This window comes from Perissodus microlepis, chromosome 8, assembly GCF_051167445.1.
Source record: "Perissodus microlepis isolate ML-2025 ecotype Zambia chromosome 8, ASM5116744v1, whole genome shotgun sequence".
In the NCBI taxonomy this organism is placed as follows: Eukaryota; Metazoa; Chordata; class Actinopteri; order Cichliformes; family Cichlidae; genus Perissodus; species Perissodus microlepis.
The window spans coordinates 18,172,919-18,191,951 of record NC_140468.1 but is presented as its reverse complement, the minus strand read 5'-3'; the positions used below and the strand labels follow the sequence as shown (position 1 = coordinate 18,191,951).

At 42.6% G+C, this 19,033-nt stretch overlaps 2 protein-coding genes across 2 annotated transcripts in view; both read left to right on the top strand.

The window, feature by feature from the left end:
* ift140 (intraflagellar transport 140 homolog (Chlamydomonas)) overlaps window positions 1-4,851 on the top strand; it is a 28,958-nt gene extending 24,107 nt beyond the window's left edge. The window contains exons 19-30 of the mRNA XM_084937922.1: window positions 436-613; window positions 979-1,169; window positions 1,281-1,376; window positions 1,456-1,588; window positions 1,766-1,906; window positions 2,028-2,156; window positions 2,321-2,503; window positions 2,595-2,798; window positions 2,982-3,194; window positions 3,369-3,535; window positions 3,681-3,822; window positions 3,925-4,851. Of these exons, the coding sequence (XP_084794048.1) occupies window positions 436-613; window positions 979-1,169; window positions 1,281-1,376; window positions 1,456-1,588; window positions 1,766-1,906; window positions 2,028-2,156; window positions 2,321-2,503; window positions 2,595-2,798; window positions 2,982-3,194; window positions 3,369-3,535; window positions 3,681-3,822; window positions 3,925-4,104 (1,957 nt within the window). The 3' untranslated portion in view covers window positions 4,105-4,851. The remainder of the gene's footprint in view (window positions 1-435; window positions 614-978; window positions 1,170-1,280; window positions 1,377-1,455; window positions 1,589-1,765; window positions 1,907-2,027; window positions 2,157-2,320; window positions 2,504-2,594; window positions 2,799-2,981; window positions 3,195-3,368; window positions 3,536-3,680; window positions 3,823-3,924) is intronic.
* A 542-nt stretch (window positions 4,852-5,393) lies between these two features.
* On the top strand, window positions 5,394-10,652 carry ccdc78 (coiled-coil domain containing 78). The gene is made up of 14 exons (XM_084937921.1): window positions 5,394-5,625; window positions 6,637-6,768; window positions 6,857-6,943; window positions 7,123-7,479; window positions 7,613-7,663; window positions 7,754-7,842; window positions 8,093-8,171; window positions 8,309-8,434; window positions 8,514-8,710; window positions 9,006-9,180; window positions 9,988-10,031; window positions 10,137-10,218; window positions 10,324-10,424; window positions 10,506-10,652. Exons 1-14 carry the CDS (start codon window positions 5,479-5,481, stop codon window positions 10,594-10,596), a joined length of 1,758 nt encoding a protein of 585 aa, XP_084794047.1. The 5' UTR covers window positions 5,394-5,478; the 3' UTR covers window positions 10,597-10,652.
* The last annotated feature ends 8,381 nt before the right edge of the window (window positions 10,653-19,033 follow it).

Genomic DNA, 19,033 nt, shown 5'->3' with positions numbered 1-19,033 from the left:
GATAAAGAATGACCTTTGTTTTGAGTTTAAAATCCTCTTCTCCATCTTAATCATGTAATAATTTCTAGGTTATGCTTTTATCAGTAAACAGGATTGTTTGATGGACATTCATTATCATTGTTATGATTGATATTGGAATGATACTACACCACTAAAAGTCTGACCCTAGTGATATAAAAGCATTTAAAGCCTTAAGTCAGGTTTGTCCCCATATTCACATGCATTAAGTCTAACTATCAAATATAAGCTTAAATGGAACCAGACATAAGTGGAAAATATTAAATACCTACCAACTTTTAATTTTTTTCTATGTATATATTTACTTATTTGTGTATGTGTGTATAACTGATCTTACTGTTGAATAATAAAATGCCAAGGCAGTGAGCCACACACACATCATCCTTGCAAACAAGCCATTTCTCCTTTCTCTTGTAGTAAAGCGGTGTGGGAAAACATGGCACGGATGTGTGTGAAAACCCGCCGGCTGGATGTGGCACGCGTGTGCCTTGGGAATATGGGAAATGCCAGGGCAGCAAAAGCACTAAAGGAGGCGGAGGCTGAGCCTGAACCAGAAACCCAAGTTGCGATGTTGGCCATTCAGCTCGGCATGCTGGTGAGATATTAAAGAATCTTTTTATTTTCACCCCAGACTATAACAAAGAATTGCAAAAAGGGTTATTCTTCTGTATTTGGGTTCAGGTTGCAACCTAATGTGAAAACTCCATAAGAGAAAAGATTACATTTCATTTAAAAAGACAAGGTAACTTTAAAAAAAGGAACTTGAGTTTATAAAATCATTCTAGAAGATAATTTTAGTCATTTTTAAAACAAAAAAACCTGCGATCCAGCTCACAGAAATGCCACATGCTTTGGCTACAAATAACACATCCTCCCTTTAAGTTGTACCACGCACAGACTAAGGGACTTTCCGGGCCAAAAGCATTTATCTTTCCATCATCTTTTCCTGTCTTCCAACAGGAGGATGCAGAAAATTTGTACAAAAGCTGTCAGCGCTATGACCTGCTGAACAATTTCTATCAGGCTTCTGGTAAATGGCAGCAGGCTTTGGAGACAGCTGAAGTTCACGATCGCATCCACCTGCGCGCCACGTACTACAGTTATGCCAAATACCTGGAATCCATGGGCGACAAGACACTGGCCCTCACTTAGTAAGGAAAACAAAAGCTTATTTATTATTTGGTCAGTAATGTAGTCGTGTGTGTCGGAACAACTATACAATAGGAACAAAGTGTGACTGATTGTTATCCTTTTTGTTACAGCTATGAGAAATCAGACACACACAGAGTTGAAGTGCCCAGAATGCTCCAGGACGACACGTCATCTCTAGAGATTTATGTTAACAAAATGAAAGACAAGTAAGTCCCGGCTCTCCCTTTATGGTTAAAAACATCTGAAATGCTTTTAAACACCAGTCCTTCCATCTGTATAACTCAGGAGCATCTATAAGTGGTGGGCCCAGTACCTGGAGAGCCAGGCAGACCTGGATTCTGCACTACATTTCTACGAGTGTGCTCAGGATTATCTTTCCCTCGTTCGAATCTTCTGCTACAGGGGGGACATTCAGAAGGTGACTCAGTTTGTAAACTTCTAATTTTAAAGAATTTGATCTTGAAGAGTTGAGTTTACTGATTTATACATAGTGTCTTGTGTAGGCTTGTACCACTGTAAGCCACTGTAAACAGTATTGTTATTCTGACTAATTTACATTCTTCTTTTATGTGATAACATTTTTGAAATTTCCTAGGCGTCAGAGATAGCCAACAATACGGGAGACAGAGCAGCTTCTTACCACCTGGCCAGGCATTACGAGGGACATGATATTAAACAAGCTGTTCACTTCTACACACGAGCCCAGGCCTACAATAATGCTATACGACTTTGTAAAGTAAGGGTTTTTCAGCAGCCTCAGTTAGAAATATATATCTATATATAAAGCAAGACTTTTTTTCTTTTTTTTGTTTGCTTTCTTTTTTCCCATCGTTGTTTTCTTGTGTTTGTCTGATCAGGAGAACGTCCTGGATGACCAGCTGATGAACCTGGCCCTGCTCAGTAACCCAGAGGACATGATGGAGGCTGCGTGTTACTACGAGGAGAAAGGCTCCCATTTGGATCGTGCTGTTGCGCTTTACCACAAGGTGCATCACAGCTGTCTGTGTTTTTTTTTCCTTTCCAGTGAATGGATTGATGCATTATAAATCATTCCACAAGGGGGGGTGGTGGTATTGTTAAATACATTTAAAGTAAGAAATGTGAAGTAGATTTTCAACTGTGGCTATATTTATTCATTTCTTTCTTATAGGCTGGCTATGTGTCCAGAGCTCTAGAGCTGGCCTTTGCCACCCAGCAGTTTGGTGCTCTTGAGATGATTGCAGAGGATCTCAATGAGAGCTCAGACCCAGCCCTCCTGGCTCGCTGCTCTGACTTCTTCAGCACACATTCCAAGTATGAGAAGTCAGTGGAGTTACTGGTAGCAGCCAAGAAGGTACCACTGCGACACAGCATCACCTGTCTGCCCCTAAATCCATTCATATGTGCTAACTCCTGCTTTTGTGTCTCCACATTTGTGTACCCAGTACCACGAAGCCCTGGAACTGTGCGTGGCGCAGAACCTAACGATCACAGAGGATTTGGCCGAGAGAATGACTGTACCTGATTCGAAGGATATGTCCGAAGAGGCCCGCAAGGAGCTGCTGGAGAGGATCGCTGACTGTTGCATGCGGCAGGGCAATTACCATCTGGCCACTAAGAAATACACACAGGCTGGCAACAAACTCAAGGTAATTATCAGATGTGCTGTACACTCATTAGGAATTCTGTGCATAGGACGTATCTTGTCTGATACATATGCAACACCTAATGTGTCTCCTTGAGGGGAAAAAAAAGTATGCGTCATGCTGTTACACTGGAAACGAAATAATTGTGACTCTAAAAACTTAAATTATTTTGTTTCTTCTTAACAGGCAATGAGGGCGCTCCTGAAGTCAGGCGACACAGAGAAAATTGTTTTCTTTGCCAATGTTAGTCGTCAGAAAGAGCTTTTCATCTTGGCCGCCAACTATCTCCAATCTCTAGACTGGCGTAAAGATCCAGATATCTTAAAAACAATTATTGGTTTCTACACTAAAGGCAGGGCACCGGACCTGCTTGCTGGCTTCTATGAAGCTTGTGCTCAGGTGAGCAAAATATCAGTTCATTTGGCCGGTTTGTTTTGACGTTTATATTGAATTATATAATTGGAACAAAAAAACAAAAAAGCCTGCCTCAGTGTCAGAGCACATCAAGCAAAATACAATTTATAGATAAATTTTGATGATTCAATAAAAAGTTATTTTGTTATCATTTAAAAGGTGGAGATTGATGATTACCAGAACTATGAAAAGGCTCTGGATGCTCTGACTGAGGCATCAAAGTGTCTCTCAAAAGCAAAGGACGCTTCAAGCGGACAACAGGAAGTGCGACTGGCTGATCTGCAGCACAAGATCGCCTTAATCAGGAAGTTTGTCCACATACGCAGGTACGAATATGAACTCATTTTGATTATTTCAGTTTTACCGTAAGTTTTGGTTTTCATCATAGAACGGGTCGTATTTGATGGATGTTTCGTTATTGCGTGGGTCAACCCGTCTGCAAAGCTTTGAGCTCATCACATTTGTCTACAGTTTGTACAGCGAGGATGCCAGCGAGGCGGTGCAGCTGTGTGAAGCCCTGCTGGAGGAGCCAGAGCTGGACCCTGCTGTGAGGATTGGAGATGTGTTTGGTTTCCTTATCGAGCACCACTGTCAGCAAGGCAACTTCCAATTGGTGACTGTCTTCTTTTTCTAGATTTTTCAATAGGTCAAATTACACTAATCACATTAATGTATGTAAATTTTTATATTTGTGTCCTTTGTAATTCTTTTCCAGGCCAATCGTAAACTGGAGCAGCTCCAAAAGCTGTTGCCATCCCAGAATGTTAGCTACTACATCAGCCAGGCCAGCCTAGTGGCCCTGCAGAAAGAGCTTGGTATACCTATGGATCGCAGTGACAACATACACATCTCAAAGGAGGAAGACGAAGTGGAGGAGGATTTAAACATGTTTTAACCCAGTGAAACTATATCAAATATATCTGCACTTTTTCAGACCGGAAATAACTGTGGAGTTAGTTTTGTCCAAAACAACTTACATGGGAGATATGAGGGTTGCCAAAGTCACATTATGTGGACTGAGCACAGCATCTGTTTGCATTCAAAGGCACTCGACTATCAGATATTGAATGAGTACTGTGGAAAACACGAAAACTAAAACGTTTGTGTGTGTGTGAGCTGCAAAACATCAAAAACCTTCACAAGATACTGTAATATGGAGTTAATGTATATGACAAACTTGGCCGAGGTTGCAACATTTTCCAAAATGCTGAATATCATGAACATTGAACCTCTATCCTCTGCAAAGGGAAATCATGTAATGCAGCTGTTTTATTCTTAAATTTAAATCCTAGGTTTAACCTTTTTCCAGCAGCTTTTGTGAACGCAGAACGCCTTTGAGCTAAACTTGGCTCTGAATGATGTTATAGATTTATTTCTGTGGCTTTATGAATGACTGTTTTTACAGGGATTGATTTATTCCTCATGTCTGACTGTGGTTTACACACATTTGGTACAATTTATTTTCATATTCAGCTGATGTATTAAATGTAAATATCTTCTCAGTGTCTTGACTCATCTCTGTAAAGCCTTTTGGAGCTATTTTTGATAACACGAGGCCACGTCTAGCAGTACCGTAGACTGTGAATTAATTGCATTGTTCTTATACATTGTAAAGTTCCCATTAAAACATCAAATAAAATGAGATGGAAATCATAGTTTTTGTTTTAGCTAGATATGCAAAAAAGCTCACTGCACACTGACTGAGGTGTAAAGCTGTTTTTTGTGTTGCAAGTGCTGCTGGAGTTCTAACCTTTTCAGACTTTTTTAAGTATCATGGTGTAGCAGAAACCTCGACTGTGCTTCTATTTTTTTTTTCAATTATCATGATCACTTTTTGTGTATGAGAGATAAGATTGTTATGTTTAGCTGAGTTAGCATAACCCCCTGTCAGTAGTTATGATGTAATATAATGAGCGTATGGTACTATGTTGGGTTGTTAAGCTAGATTGTTGAAGTATTATAGAAGAGTAGCTATTCCAACTGTGTGCTCAAGAGGGCGCCGTTGTCCATAGAATTGTACCGTAGTTCTTTGATAAGGGACTGAATTAATACAGTATAAAGGATAAATAGAAACAGCGGAGTCGCTTATAAAACTGTTACTGTTACCCGTACTTTATGTTTTACCGAGCTAACTTTAGATACTAACAGGTTAGCAGGCTAAGAGCGGTCAAATATGCACCAGAATACATTTACTGTGACATGTGTTGGTGATAATACACATTTATTCACGATTGGTATTAAGTGAAATCTGAAGAAAGAGTTTCCACACATGAGTTGTGTTTGTGTTGTGGAGTCATGGAGACGTTGTTGGTGGATACAAGCAACAGCTGACAGTGGAGGGAAAGAAAAGATGGACGGCCAGGACCAAAATTCAAATCAGCTTCAGGAACGAGTTCAAGCTCTGACAGGAGAAAATGTGAGTAAGACCTTTCCCGTTTGTCTTCTTACTAAGTATTCTCGCTTTTGGCAAGGTAGCTTTACCAAAAAGGGTGAAATGATCACACAGCAGCAAAACTGGAGGCCTTAAGACTAGTGCTTTTTATGTTTGCTTTCTTCCAAAGAAATGAACAGTTTCGAAGTTTTATAATGGGTTCGTTTTAATGGACAAAGAAGAAAAAACAATCTAGAAAAAAATAACTGATTAAATAAAGTTCTAAATGTATTTGCATGTCATTGAGTGAGATACCTGATCTCCTTTAACCCAGCCACAACTGACTGTGTGCCCATGTGGTGCACAGCCAACCAATAAATTGATCAATTAATGATACTCCTGATCGTAACTGTTATATTTATAGAGCACACCTGTCCACAGAATTCTAACCTTTCCAAAGAACGTCAGGGACAGGATTTTACACCTGCACAAGGCTGGAATGAGCTACAAGACCATCAGCAAAGAAGCTTGGTGTGAAGGTGACAACTGCTTGTGGGATCTTGTAAGGGCCCCTATGCACATGTGTAGGCAAACTTATCTGTTTGATTCAGAGAAGTCTTGGCAGAAAAGTTGTGTGGTCAGATGAAACCAAAATTGACCCGTCATGTTTGGAGGGAGGGAAATGCTGAGTATAACTTAAAGGACACCGTCCCCACAGTCGAGCACAGAGAGGTGGAGGCATTATACTTTGGCGCTGTTTTTCTGTGAAGCACATCCTAACTTGCACACATTTCACCCTCCTGAGATGTGAAATTACGAAATGATGAACTATGCCACTGTCTGACTGCTGTGCTGGCCAACAAGTACTAAGTCATATTTTGTTTGGGGATCAAAAGCTTAATTCACTCAGTCAAAAGAGAATCACTTTCCCTCCATTACAATTAAACTGCCATTAAAATAGAGACAGTTCATTTCTTTAGAAGTGAGCAAACTTACACATTTATCAGGGGATCAAATAATTATTTCCCCCTCTGTATAAAATGTGTGCGTGTATAGTTGCAGTGGCGTGGCAAATACGAGCGTGTCCTCACCAAAGTGGGCTACCTGGAGACCAGACTGAGCCACCTGGCCAGCTCCAACACAGACCTGTCCTGCAGGCTGGTCCAGAGTGAAGAGGAAAGACTGAAGGTGCGTTAAACAAACATGAGTCATAATTTAATTGTGAGTGTATACTACAGAACTAACCTTTTTATTTTCTCTCCCAATGTCTGTTTAGATCTATAAGGAGCTTGTAGAGGAGAAAATTAAGGCTAATAAGATAAGAGAACAGTATGAAGAAGAGACATTTGAGCTGAAAACCAAGGTGAGGTGTGGTGGGGCGTGGTCTGCGGTGCCGTGCAGGTGCGTCGGCCCACCCTGCACGGCACCGCAGACCACGCCCCACCACAGAGGGTTTTTCTACAAATCCTTCCACAACAAGACTGCTGGCAGGATCATCCTGAATCACTTTTTCTACACTTTTTTCCTTCTTACTCTGGTTAGGTACTTAACCAAGAAGGTGTGATAACAGAGCTGGAAATAGAGCGAGACAGGTTGCTCAGGGAACTGCAGTCTACTGAGACATGCCTGAAAGGGAAAGAGACTAGTGGCCAGGACTTGACTGAGGAATATGCCACATTAAAGAAGAACTACCAGATTCTGGCTGAGGTCCACGATAAAGAACTAGCCAAGAGTGGAGCGCTCACAGCAGAGCTGCTGGTGCTGGCCCAGGCCCAGGACGCCCTCCGCAGGCAGCTGGAGGAGCAGCATCAATGTGTGAAGACCAGCACCGAAGGTCTTCATGGGGAGCTAGACAGGGTGCGGGCTTTGATCACCCGCATGTCACATGACACAGTCAAGGTGAGGCAGTAAATATCGAGCTCCACCATAAGGAGAACATGCATTTCTTTACTTTAAGTTGTTAGAATTAGAATACCAATTCTCACGTTTTGCTATGTTGTTCATTTGAAATGCTTGTATGTTGTATTGACAGCCTGAGGAACAAGCAGAGATGGACAAGGAGCAAAAAAGCATGCAGAAAACTGTGAGTCCTTAAGTTTCAAAATAGTAATCGTCGAAGTTTATAAGTCTCTGACTGCCTCACTCAGCTTTTTCATTCATCTTCCTCACGTAGCTGCTTGAAAACCAAGATGAGATCAAAGACAAGCTGGAGGAAATGAAGAGCAGCTACAAGGAGCAGCAGAAGAAACTGGAGGAGAAAGTGTGCGAGTGTTTGTCATTTACTTGTGCAAAAGCTCAATGAAAATAAAAGATCATTATGTTTGCATTTCCAGTCAGGATGTAGTGCGTCCCAGTGTTTGCCCCACATGCAGCTGCTTTGTGGTTACCTCTTTGATTTTTTTTTCTGCTAAGCTGTGGCTTTACTTGCTCTGTGCATGTGTGATGTGGTCTCTTTGCTTCTTCTCTGTGGATTTTTGCTCTCTTGTGGTTGTGGCCTGCGTTTGGTTACCAGGGTGGCGATGGGTAAAGAGCACCAGCAGATCCACAGAGCGATGCACGTTAGCCAGCAGAAAGTCTCTGAGCAGAGTGCGGTGAGCATTCCTGGTTATTACCACTGTTTGTATGCTGATTTGTAATGCTGTGATAACTTTGTATATCCATCCCTTGCTCTGTTTAAACTTTATAGTTGGGGGGTAATGATGTTCTGTATGTGCTGTTTCCTTTGAAGGCCCTGATGTGCTCTCAGAGACAATTAAAGGAGGCAGAGGAGGAGAACTCTAAGCTGCAGCTGCAGGTGAAAGAGCTGATTGAGGAATATCGCACAAGGCTCGTGTGCTACTTACAGGACATAGCTGTGAGTAACGGCACACACAAAGGAGGTTTGATAGTAAGACGTGGCAGTATTGATAAGACCTCTGCTCTGTGTAATCCAGGACTACATCGATGGGCTTGAAGAAAGTAAAAGGCCGTCAGAGCCGAGTAAGATGAGAGGATTCATCAACAGCATGCTGCAGGATGTTCGTTTATCCTACAGGGCGAGGGAGGAGCAGCTCGCCACCGCTGCTCGCTCGTATAAGAAGAGACTACAGAGGATCACCCAAACTCATCATGCCCTCCTGATTGCATACAGGTGATGCTTTCTTTGTTTCATTCCTTTTGTTTAGACGTGATTGTTTATGAGCTGCAGTTTAACAATGGTCTGATCCATTTACTAAAATTTATTGTAGTGTGTATGAAAACATTCCCATAATTAGAGACGGCATGTAGGACATGCTAAATCTTGCACATACAGCATAATATAACACGACTACTTTGGATCATTTTGTTGCAAAGTTATTCTAACCCGGTAATGTCCGATCTTTGTTTGAAGTCTGTGGGCGGGGCTGAACTCAAGCACTGGTTTGTTCCTACATGATGGTCTTTAGGCTTCAGAGGGAGCAGATCTTGGCCAAACCAGAGAATGGTCTTGATCCTGGACCTCCAGAAACCCACTTCAACTTGGAGCCAACTGAACTGAAAGATGCAATGGAGAAGGAGCTCCAACAACTGCACCAGGACAAAGCAAGACTGGAAGGTCAGCTGCAGGCGGCCCGGGAGCAGGTAGCACAAAGCAAAAGTCTGCTTTGAAGTGGAATGATTTGCTTTTGTTTTGTCTCATGAGTGCTTATTTTTGGTCTGTAGGGAGTCATCTTTGTTTCCATACTTCCCGTATTAAGCCAGAGACTTTCTTTTGTTGGGAGTGGTGATACTGAAAATAATGACTTTAAAGTTTGTGCTGCTGTTTCACTGCTGCAGAGGTGGATTCAGATCATGTAACAGCACTCATATATAAAATTCGCTGCTCTGAATCAGTTTTGTTTCTGCTTTGGTGCCATGCAGAGCCGATTTTACTTAAATACGCTTTCAGAAAAAATAACTATTTGAGAACATGAGTGTAAATCAGAGAAATACTCACTGACTTCTCTAAAATTAGAAGTTTAGACTTTTTTCCAGTTTAAGGAAAGATTACACTTACTGACACCTTTATTATTGTTCAACTACTTGTTAACACAAAAATCAATTAGCCAATCATAGGGCAGCAACTTAATGCATTTAAGTATAGAGTCATAGTCAAGACAAGAAGTTTAAACTCAGGATAAACTTAAAAACGATGGGCTGCACCAGCAGAAGACCACAGTGAGCAAAGAACAGGAAACTGGGGCTACAATTCACATAAGATCCCCGAAAACTGGACAACAGAAAACATTTCCTGGTCTGAGAAGTCTTGAGTTTTTGCCTGTTGCTAGTCTCTGAACCTTGCATAAAAACAAGGTGAAAGCATGGATCCATTCTGCCTTGTATCAGCTGGGATATATTTTCATACAGAGAGGATCATTCCTGATCTTAAGCCTGACTTTTCCGTTTTAGGTGGCTACGTTCAAAATACCCATGCAAAATGTAAACCGTCAGCAGTGAGTGTCACTGTTTTTTTTTCTTGCTCTTATTTTTATCAGATGACAAATGTGGTCAGCTGTGCATTTTGCCAAATAAATGTTTGAAAAATGTGACTTTACCAGGCTGGACAAACCGGAGCAGCGATTCGAAGAATCCTGTGGTGACATAAGAAAACAGCTGAAGGAGCCCACTGACTCCACGCCGGTAAACAAATCACTATTTTCAGCTTTTTATACTGTCTGATTACATACTTAATATAAAACAAAATGCTAATAAAAGGTTATTTGAAGATTTCATTCCTTCAAACAGGTGTCCTTTGAGAAGGAGCGTGCCCTTCTCATGACCAGAGCAACAGTTGCAGAGGCTCAGGTGCTGGAGTTGCAGGACTATATTGAAAAGCACCTGAGCAGGTCAGGAAGTAGCTTGATGTGTAGGTTATAAAATGTCGGCTCTCAGACGCATGCTACATTGGTCTTGACTACTGATTGCAGGTATGAACAAGAGATCGCACATCTGCGCGGATTACACGGGACAGTAGAGGAGGCGGGGCGTTCCCAAAGCGCCAAATCAGCTCAATGCTAAGGAAACAAGCAATAAAATTAAAACATCAAAATAAAATGAAATTGTGAATGAATGAATGAATTTGTAAAATTCTCTTTTTTTTCTCAGATCTCAATATACTCAGTATAAGTGTATTTAAATAGCTCATTTTAAGCATTTAAACCTGTCACATCAGTAGGTGGTGCTGCGAGCACTGATGGTCCCCGCTATGAAAGCGCCCGTCCTCTCAAAGAATCTGGCCTTGAGAAAAAAATGCCTGGAATGTTTGTAGAGCTTATGTCAATTTCACGAGCTCGGGAGAAGAAAGCGTTGTGACAATGAGGGGTCACCGTGGTGAGAATAATGTCATTACATGTTACCCAGACACATACACGCCTGTGAATGCTTTCCCCTCAATACAGCGTTGAGAACTGTCAGGCAGACAAGCCAGGCTTTTTCCAGAATGAGGGTTCATATTTATAACCTCAGTGATGGTGTGAATGGGCAGCTATTCCCTTTAAATTCCTTTAACAGTGAAAGGGTCTGCTTTTCTTTTCTTGTGAGATTGGTGGCTGGGTGTCCTGCCACAGTTCACAGGCAGAACTTTAAAATTATAAAAGTCTCTTTAGCATTTTTTGAAATAAGAAAAAAAACCAATGTCAAACTTTACGTTGAAAAATTTTTTTTTTTAAATGTTCATGCTACCGTACTGTAGAGGAAATGATGAGAAAAGAAGAGATTGAAAGAGTCATACGCATGTCACCCCAATTCCCATTTCTGGGGGCATGCCAGCCATGGGAGAGAAAGAGGGGGGGCAGGGGTGTGAAAGTTTGAGAGGAATGGGAAGTGGGATTTTGTTAGTAATGTATTACACTCCCAGGGCCCTGGGAAAAGGGGTAGGGGGTGTTCAGCTTTGGGTCTGTGCCAACATAGTCACTGTGCCAAAACGCTGGGCGCTGGAGACCACTCCTCTCTATCTGTGGGAGAGCCGTCTGTGGGAAAATCAAATCCAGGTTTGCCGCTCGGCCACCAGTCGTAATGCATAAGCGCAGACACCTCCGCAAACTTGCACAAAATAAATTTGCTCTTAGTAAATAAATACAGAGCACGCAGTGGAGATTGTAACATAGCAAGTGCAGAGCGCTCTGCTGCACCACAGCTGGTCCCCGAGGCAATGTGCCAGGACCCCCCCTTAAGATGGGAAATTTTGACTCCATAGTATGTGAGCTGCCATTTATCTGCTGCCACATATGTGACCGCTATTATGAAGTAAAAACTGGCCATAACCGTTATTAGATTAGATTTAGATTGTAGACATCTAAATGGAAAATTTCATTCATGGGAACTAACAAGTAAAATATGGCAAAGGCTTTGATTAAATAGTATAAATGAGTGTCACAAGAAGGATCGGTTGGTAGTTATTTTAATGTAACAGCTGCGTTAAACCACACAGAAATCCCGTTAATGGCTTAGTGAAGAGTCTGGCTGACAGTAAAATACAGAAAAAAATGTTATTGACTTTTTTCCAGTTGAAGTGGAGGCAAAGTGCCTGCTTCCTGCAAAACCTCCAAAAATACGAGCAGTTAGACAAACTGTAAACTAAACACAAATGAGTTTATGTGAATCCGGTGCTCAGTTGATGAGAAAGCTCTTTGTGAGGTTAATATGAGCTCATGGGGAGAAGCAATCATTCAAATGAATCCACCATCAGTGTGATGGGCCGTTTGTCTTTTCAGTTATAGCGATATTTCTCTTAGAAGGATTATAAAAACTTCTATTTATAGCAATTTTCAGACCCTTAAAAAGAAGTGAGCAACAGAGTCATTTTCTTATTGATATAAAACAAATGTGTACTAGCGTGCAACCCGAGGAGTCACCCCCTGGTGGCCATTGGAAACAATGTTGTTTGAAGGCAATTGTACTTTGGGTTCCTTTTTAGACGTGGGTGCCAGTCCAAGGCTGTTGCCTGCAGAGGCTATGAAAGGCCCCAGTCGCCCACGAAAGCAGTCAGTGACCATCTGGCAACCACCGGTCGCGAGGGAAAAAATGTATTCCTCGACTGGCTGGCAAGTGACTGATGGAAGTTGATGCCAGTCGCTGTGAAATTGATTGCTAAGGCCTCTGTCACACTGTGCTAGAGACCAGTCTGTGACCCCCTGGAAACAACAGGTTGCTAAGGAAAAATGTACAAGTGGTTGGTGGAAAGTTTCTGAAGGTTTCACAAGGTGAAACTGGTAGAGAGTTATATGGTGCTTTGTTTGCTAGCAGACTGGAAGATGGCACTTTTGCCTCACAGCAAGAAGGTCTTGGGTTTGAATCCACCGTCTGGTCGGGGCCTTTCTCTGTGGGTGGAGTTTGCATGTTCTCTCTTCCTCTCACAGTCCAATGACATGCAGTTAGTGGGGTTAGTAGGTTAAGTGTTTGGTGTAAGGTGTTGGGGTTAGGTGATTTGTCCAGCGTGTGCCCTGCCTCTTGCCTCATGGTAGCTGGGATAGGCTCCAGCCCCCTCACAACCCTGAACTGGATAAGTAGAAGTGGATGGATGGACTGCTAGCATCTGCCAGCAAACACTTGCCAATAGTTTGGGAAATGCACATTTTTCCCTAGCAACTAGAGGTCACTGACTGGTCTCTAGGCCTGCATGACCAAGGCTGATGGGTGTAATGGGTTAGACTGTAACATTTTAGATTTCAGCATCAAAATCCAAACTGAATGAACTCTGTTATTTCTGATCAAGGGTGAACAGTTTAAACGCCACAAAGGCGAAATTTATTTCAGTTAAATTATGATACATTCTTTAATATTTCTACTTTACTGATACCAAATTAAAACTTTGATTAACACATCCGAGCTCATTTAACACCGTATCTCCCTTTTTCTGTCTTTTTAGGCACACACAATCATATACACAATAATTTATGATTTAAAATTTATTTCAATTTTTTTTTTTTATGTTCATGACATATTTATTTTGTTTCTGTGTCTGGGTTTCTTGGTGAATTGTGAATGAAGAAAATGCTGTGTGTTTCAATAATTTTAAAAAGTTCTGTTTAAAGTTACCCACACAACAATATCATTTATATTGTCGACAGAAGGTTGCGTCACATTCACGCAGCAACTATAGGACCGCATGGACCATTATCACTGAGCTTTACATGGAATCATTGCAATGCAGGACCATGACCTAATCAACATTAGCAACTGCATGGAAACATATGATGCTTATTTACGTTCCTTACACTCTTCTGTTTTGTCGATGATACTTTTGCGCGCATTTGTTTTGGTGGTGGGAAAGTGGTGAAAAGGTTGCACGAATGTGTCGTTCTGAGGATGGGAAGTGGGGTGTAGCGATGCGGAGGAAGTACCTCACATGGCTCGCGATGGGCCGCTCGTCAAGAGCCCCTTTGTTTTAGGAGGTTAATGCCTAATTGATACAAGCTTAATGAGAGTGGGCTGTGTGTGAGCCTGGGGTGGAGGGGGTTGGTGGTGGTGGTGGGGGTGCTGCACGGCCCTGCCGTAATTGGAACGGACAAGCCTTGTGTGGTCGAGGGGTGTACGGGGAACGGATTTCTGGGAACGCAAGGAAAGTTGAGGAAGAGTGGGGATGAGGAAGAAAAAGTGACAATGAGTGCGAGGAATGTGGGAGAAAAATCTGGTGTGATAGTGAGAGCATCGCGAGATCATGAGAAAGAAATGTAGTGACGATGGGTGGGGACTCGCTGTTCTCATGGATGTTTAGTGCTAATGGAGGTCATTGGAACTTTATTGTTTCATGAGCTTCCCATGCAGTGTATGATACAACAACTGCAGACCTACCAACATCAACTGTAGCCGTTCTCTGAGACACCTGTCGTTTCTGATGAGCTGTCTTTTCACCCCCTCTTTCAGTCTGACAGTCTGAGACTATTCACGCAAGCGTCCTCAGCTTCCCTCCAGACAAGCTTTCAGTATGAAGGCTGGAGAGGCATTAAGAGGGAGGAGGGAAGGGGGCAGGAGTGGGGTGCACAGAAGAGAAGAGCCGTGCACTTTAGAAACCTTGAAGAATTAGGACTGAAGGCTTTGGAGAGTCTGGGTGGCTGCAAGAAAAGGGGGTTAAAAAAATTGTAAATGGGTCCTGGTTGCATAACTATAAAGATGAGAGGGAAAGCAAGATTTCATAAATTGAGCTTAAGCTGGGTGTGCTTCAAACAGCCGTGCTAAATGATGATAGAGTGAGTGTGGAAGACTGGAGAGGAGGAACGGTTACAGTATGGGTGAGAAAGATGGGAGGGAGGTGGCTCGATGAACAGGAGTGAGTGAGAATGAGGCTGAGTGTTGGTGAGGGAAGGAGAGAAGGGCAGACCCTCTGCGTTCCCACACTCAGCAGGTTCCCACAGTAGACCCAGCTAATCCCTGTCTTAATTGGGGGAGAATTCCAGCGCACATGTTCCCCTGGAATGAGCAGGGAAACTCGGGGAGCATCTGACACATCAGACAAGCTGCAGCGGCTGAGCTGATGCACAGTGTGCCAGTGCACTTTGTTGGAATATAAACACACCGCCCGACTGTCAGCACATCTGATGCATAAATGCTTTCACAAGTTACACTTTTTTTCCCCCTCCCCACCCTTTTCACTCCGTCCGGCGCGAGAAGTGTTCTCGGCAGCCACTTAGCATCGCTTTAACCACATTCCAAGAGTTAAAATTGTGATTTTATGAATGTTAAAAGCAGGCATTGGTACTTCAAGACTTTCACGCTTTCAAATGTTTGGGTTTCACTGAACTCCAGGAGCAATTTTTAGTCACGACAAGTTTCTGTGTTAAGTCTCTGAGTTTAAGGATGTTTGGCTGCTGGTGATATTGTTGAAAGGAATACACTGAAGCTCCAGTTTGGACTCAGGAGCTAGACAATGCAATAGGTCTAGGCTGCTGAGGGCTTCCCATGATACAGTGATGAATGTTTCTTTTTCATTCAACCGTTTTTTCTCAGCATGTGTTTATACACCACTCTGCATTTAATCGTTAGTTATTACTCATCTCTGGCTCTTCTCCACAGTGTGTCTTTTGTCCTGATTTCCTCCTGTCAGCCCCAACTGGTCTCTCCGAGCCTTGTTTCTGCTGGAGGTTTCTTCCTGTTAAAATTGAGTTTTTCCTTCCTACTGTCCCCTAAAGCGCTTGCTCATAGGGGGTCTTCCCAATGTTGGGCTTTTCTCTGTATTATTGTAGGGTCTTTACCATACAGTATAAAGCACCTTGAGCCAAATAAATAAAATAGATAAAACTGAATTAAATTATTGCTATAGCAGCAGAGGTATGAGAAGTGATTATGTCTCAATATCAGATTTCAAATACATTTATTTGCAGGATAGTCTTCATTTTGTTACAGTAAGAAAAACAGTGGTTGGAGACGTGGTGTGACCAAAATAATGGGTGACTGACTGTATTAAGGCTAATGATTATACAGGTGGAGGCCAATACAGGCAGCTGTAAGCGATGTCTGTCTGCTATGCCTCACCTCAGCTAAACTGATAACCAGACCTCGCGACTGGGTTTGTGATGTTGGTACCTGTGGTTGGAGCATTCTTAAAGCAACTAACTGACAGGTGGTCTGACTAAATAACAATATAAATAAATTGAAATATTTGTTCTAGTTTTGCTGAATAGTATTTTTTTGTACATTAGATTAATTACAGTAAATAAATGAGGTCTCTGCTTTTTTTTTATATCACAGTAATTAACCTCTTTAAAAATCTATTGTTAGAAAGTATCATGGGTTTTTCAGCTAGCTTTCAACTAGCGAAATGCTAGAAGTGCTCATAGTAAGACTAGTATAAGATGGTAAGACTAGATTTTAGTGAAGGATTTTTCTCCCCCACCACACACACACGCACACATGCACACACACACACACACACACACACACACACACACACACGCCTTTCTGCTGAAGAACCTGTGCTTTCTGCAGGTTTAGTTTTTAAAGCATGACGTTTACATTCACACCTACCTTGCATCGTGTCTGGCTGATGGTGCAAAGGTATTAGTGTAAGGAGGCTTCTCTGTCCAGCTTTGATTAAATTTTTTTCCCCATTTTAATCAATACTCAGCTGTTTCTGCTTGTGGAACACAATCGACCCCTAACATGAAAGCGTCTGAGGGTGTGCACCACTATTCTCATTTTTTGGATTATTTTGTCTACTGCCTCTCACGTGATGGCCGGCTTCACCCTTCCCTCGAGGAAGGCTGTTCTGAACAACTATAAACACTATTCAACTTAAAGAGACGACCTTCTGATTTTTAGCTTTCCAAATACTTAAACATAGAAGATGTAACATTATGTATTAATATGCCCTTATGTTAAAAGCTGGCTATTTTCTGTGACATGCAAAACAGAGGTTGGAAATCAAAACCTTACACCAAAGCTAGAGAACCTCGAGAAGCAAGACAATACGACAATTTTTCATTATTTTTCGACTGATATCGACTAAATTTCCATGTCAAGCTACTTGTTTTTCCTCAGTGGAAATAGACAGGTTTTACAGCCCTGTGCACCAAATGTATCTGCTGACAAATCCTGCCTCGAAGCTGTGTTGGGCAAGAGAACATTGCAAGGAGATACTAGTAACACAACAAAACTGCAGTTTCGCTCCTGCCTACCTCTTTCCTTAATAAACAGTTCGAACAATAGGTATAGTGCAATACGTCTCTGAGGAGGTAACCCAAGACAGCTACTCCACGGAGCAAGATAACAGGCGAAAAAAGCCCAAAACAAAATAAAGAGCAAAGGGAGAGGCAGGCAGTGCTGCGCTGCAAGATTAGATGGGAGAAAGATAGAGTGGGTGGGCACTTTGTGAGAGAAGAATTCAGCTAATCTTCTGGGGAAGTTTCTCCCTTTTGTGTTGACAATCAGAGAGGTTTTTGTCAGAAAACCATAATCCTGTTGGTTAATTGGGAGCGTTTAAAGGCCCGGCTGAAAACAGGTGTATTTGACTTTGGTGGGTCGACCCTCTGTCTGGAGTTTGTTATGAAGAAGGCTGACGTCAGACACACGAGGAGGCGAGACAAAGACATCAGTCGTCCTCGCGTAACACCGAATTCTGCTGCTATGTGAGGTTATTCCAGGAAACAACTGTGCAGAAATGCAAGTCACACCTCAAGCATGATCGCATCATAGTGAGAATATTTCAAAAAAGGACACTGTGATGTCATCTGCTGCTTGGCACGCTCTTGGTTTGAAGCTGTAAGGCTGTCTTCCTGTATAGACTTCGTGCCATAGGACAGCGGTCCCCAACACCCGGGCCTCGGACCGGAACCGGTCCGTGAGTCGTTTGGTACCGGGCCGCAAGAGCTGAGGCTCAGGTGTGAAATGTATAGTTTTCAGGGTTTTTAGCGGTTTTCAGCGTTATTTTGTTATCGTTTTTATCGTTTACTCGGTTTTCCTGGGTCTTTTCACGTGTGTTATGAATAAATTTTCTTTTCGGTACCGGTACTAGTTTTATTTTGTTGTATTTATCCACGACACCTTAAAGGCCGGTCCAGGAAAATATTGTCGGGCATAAACCGGTCCGTGGTGCAAAAAAGGTTGGGGACCGCTGCCATAGGACACCAGTCTCAGAATAAGCCTCAAGTGGCCATTTGAGGAACTGCAGCTATTAGCTCTGGCGCTATAGTGATTTGAATTCAGATGTGAATTTTGTTCAAGTGCAGCAGAGGATGAATCCTAATCAGTCCATCTGCCATGTTTCTCGTCTTCCTTGAGCACTGAGTGACCCTAAGTGGCATTATTAAGGTGTGATGTCAGTGTGTGGAGGTTTTTGTGGTTGTACCCCCTGCCGGCGATGTCAGCCCCAGCTGTGTTCAGCTCGACGCGGTGCTAGCGAGCCTTCGCTGGAGGGGGTTGCAATTCATTCCCTCTGTCTTTTCTTACAATACTTTCTTTTTTGGCGGGAAAGCACCAAAGACGCTTCTTTGACCCAACTTGTGTTTCTTTGCGGCAGGGCCCGCCTCCAACCTCATACACCATGTCCACCCTGTCTTGATTGATTTTCAGTGCACATTTTGGAAGGGATTAAAGCCATCTGCAGCCTCTCGAGGAACAAAGGGTGCTACTCGCTCTCCTCCCTTTAGCACTTCAGAGGGATAACATGGGCAGATAAACATGCTCTTGCACCGCTATACACTTGTTCTCTGTTCTGCTTTGACCTCTCAACCCACCCAAACTGCCCACTCTACGTTTTTGTCTCCCAAATCTCGCTCCGCTCTGTGGACTTACCAGTTTTTCCAAAGTGCTCAGTGCAGAAAGATCGGTGATTTAAAAACACTGTTGCACGTTGCTGTAGAGGTTTTTCCATGCATATATCAGCATGGCATGAAGTGAAGTTTCCTTTTGGAAATCACCTCTTCCAGCTGTTACGGGGTGTTATGGGAACAAGAAATTGTCAGCTGGGAATCTGGGAAGCCAAAATGTGGTCATAGAAGTCTACAAGGACTCATCCTCAGCT

What these genes read in the sequence shown, in the direction of transcription:
- ccdc78 (XM_084937921.1), top strand. Translation starts at nt 5,479, where the DNA reads ATGAGTTGTGTTTGTGTTGTGGAGTCATGGAGACGTTGTTGGTGGATA. An exon ending in AAGAAACTGGAGGAGAAAGT is followed by an intron (nt 7,843 to 8,092) that starts GTGCGAGTGTTT and finishes TTTGGTTACCAG; the next exon opens with GGTGGCGATGGGTAAAGAGC. An exon ending in GCCCTCCTGATTGCATACAG is followed by an intron (nt 8,711 to 9,005) that starts GTGATGCTTTCT and finishes GATGGTCTTTAG; the next exon opens with GCTTCAGAGGGAGCAGATCT.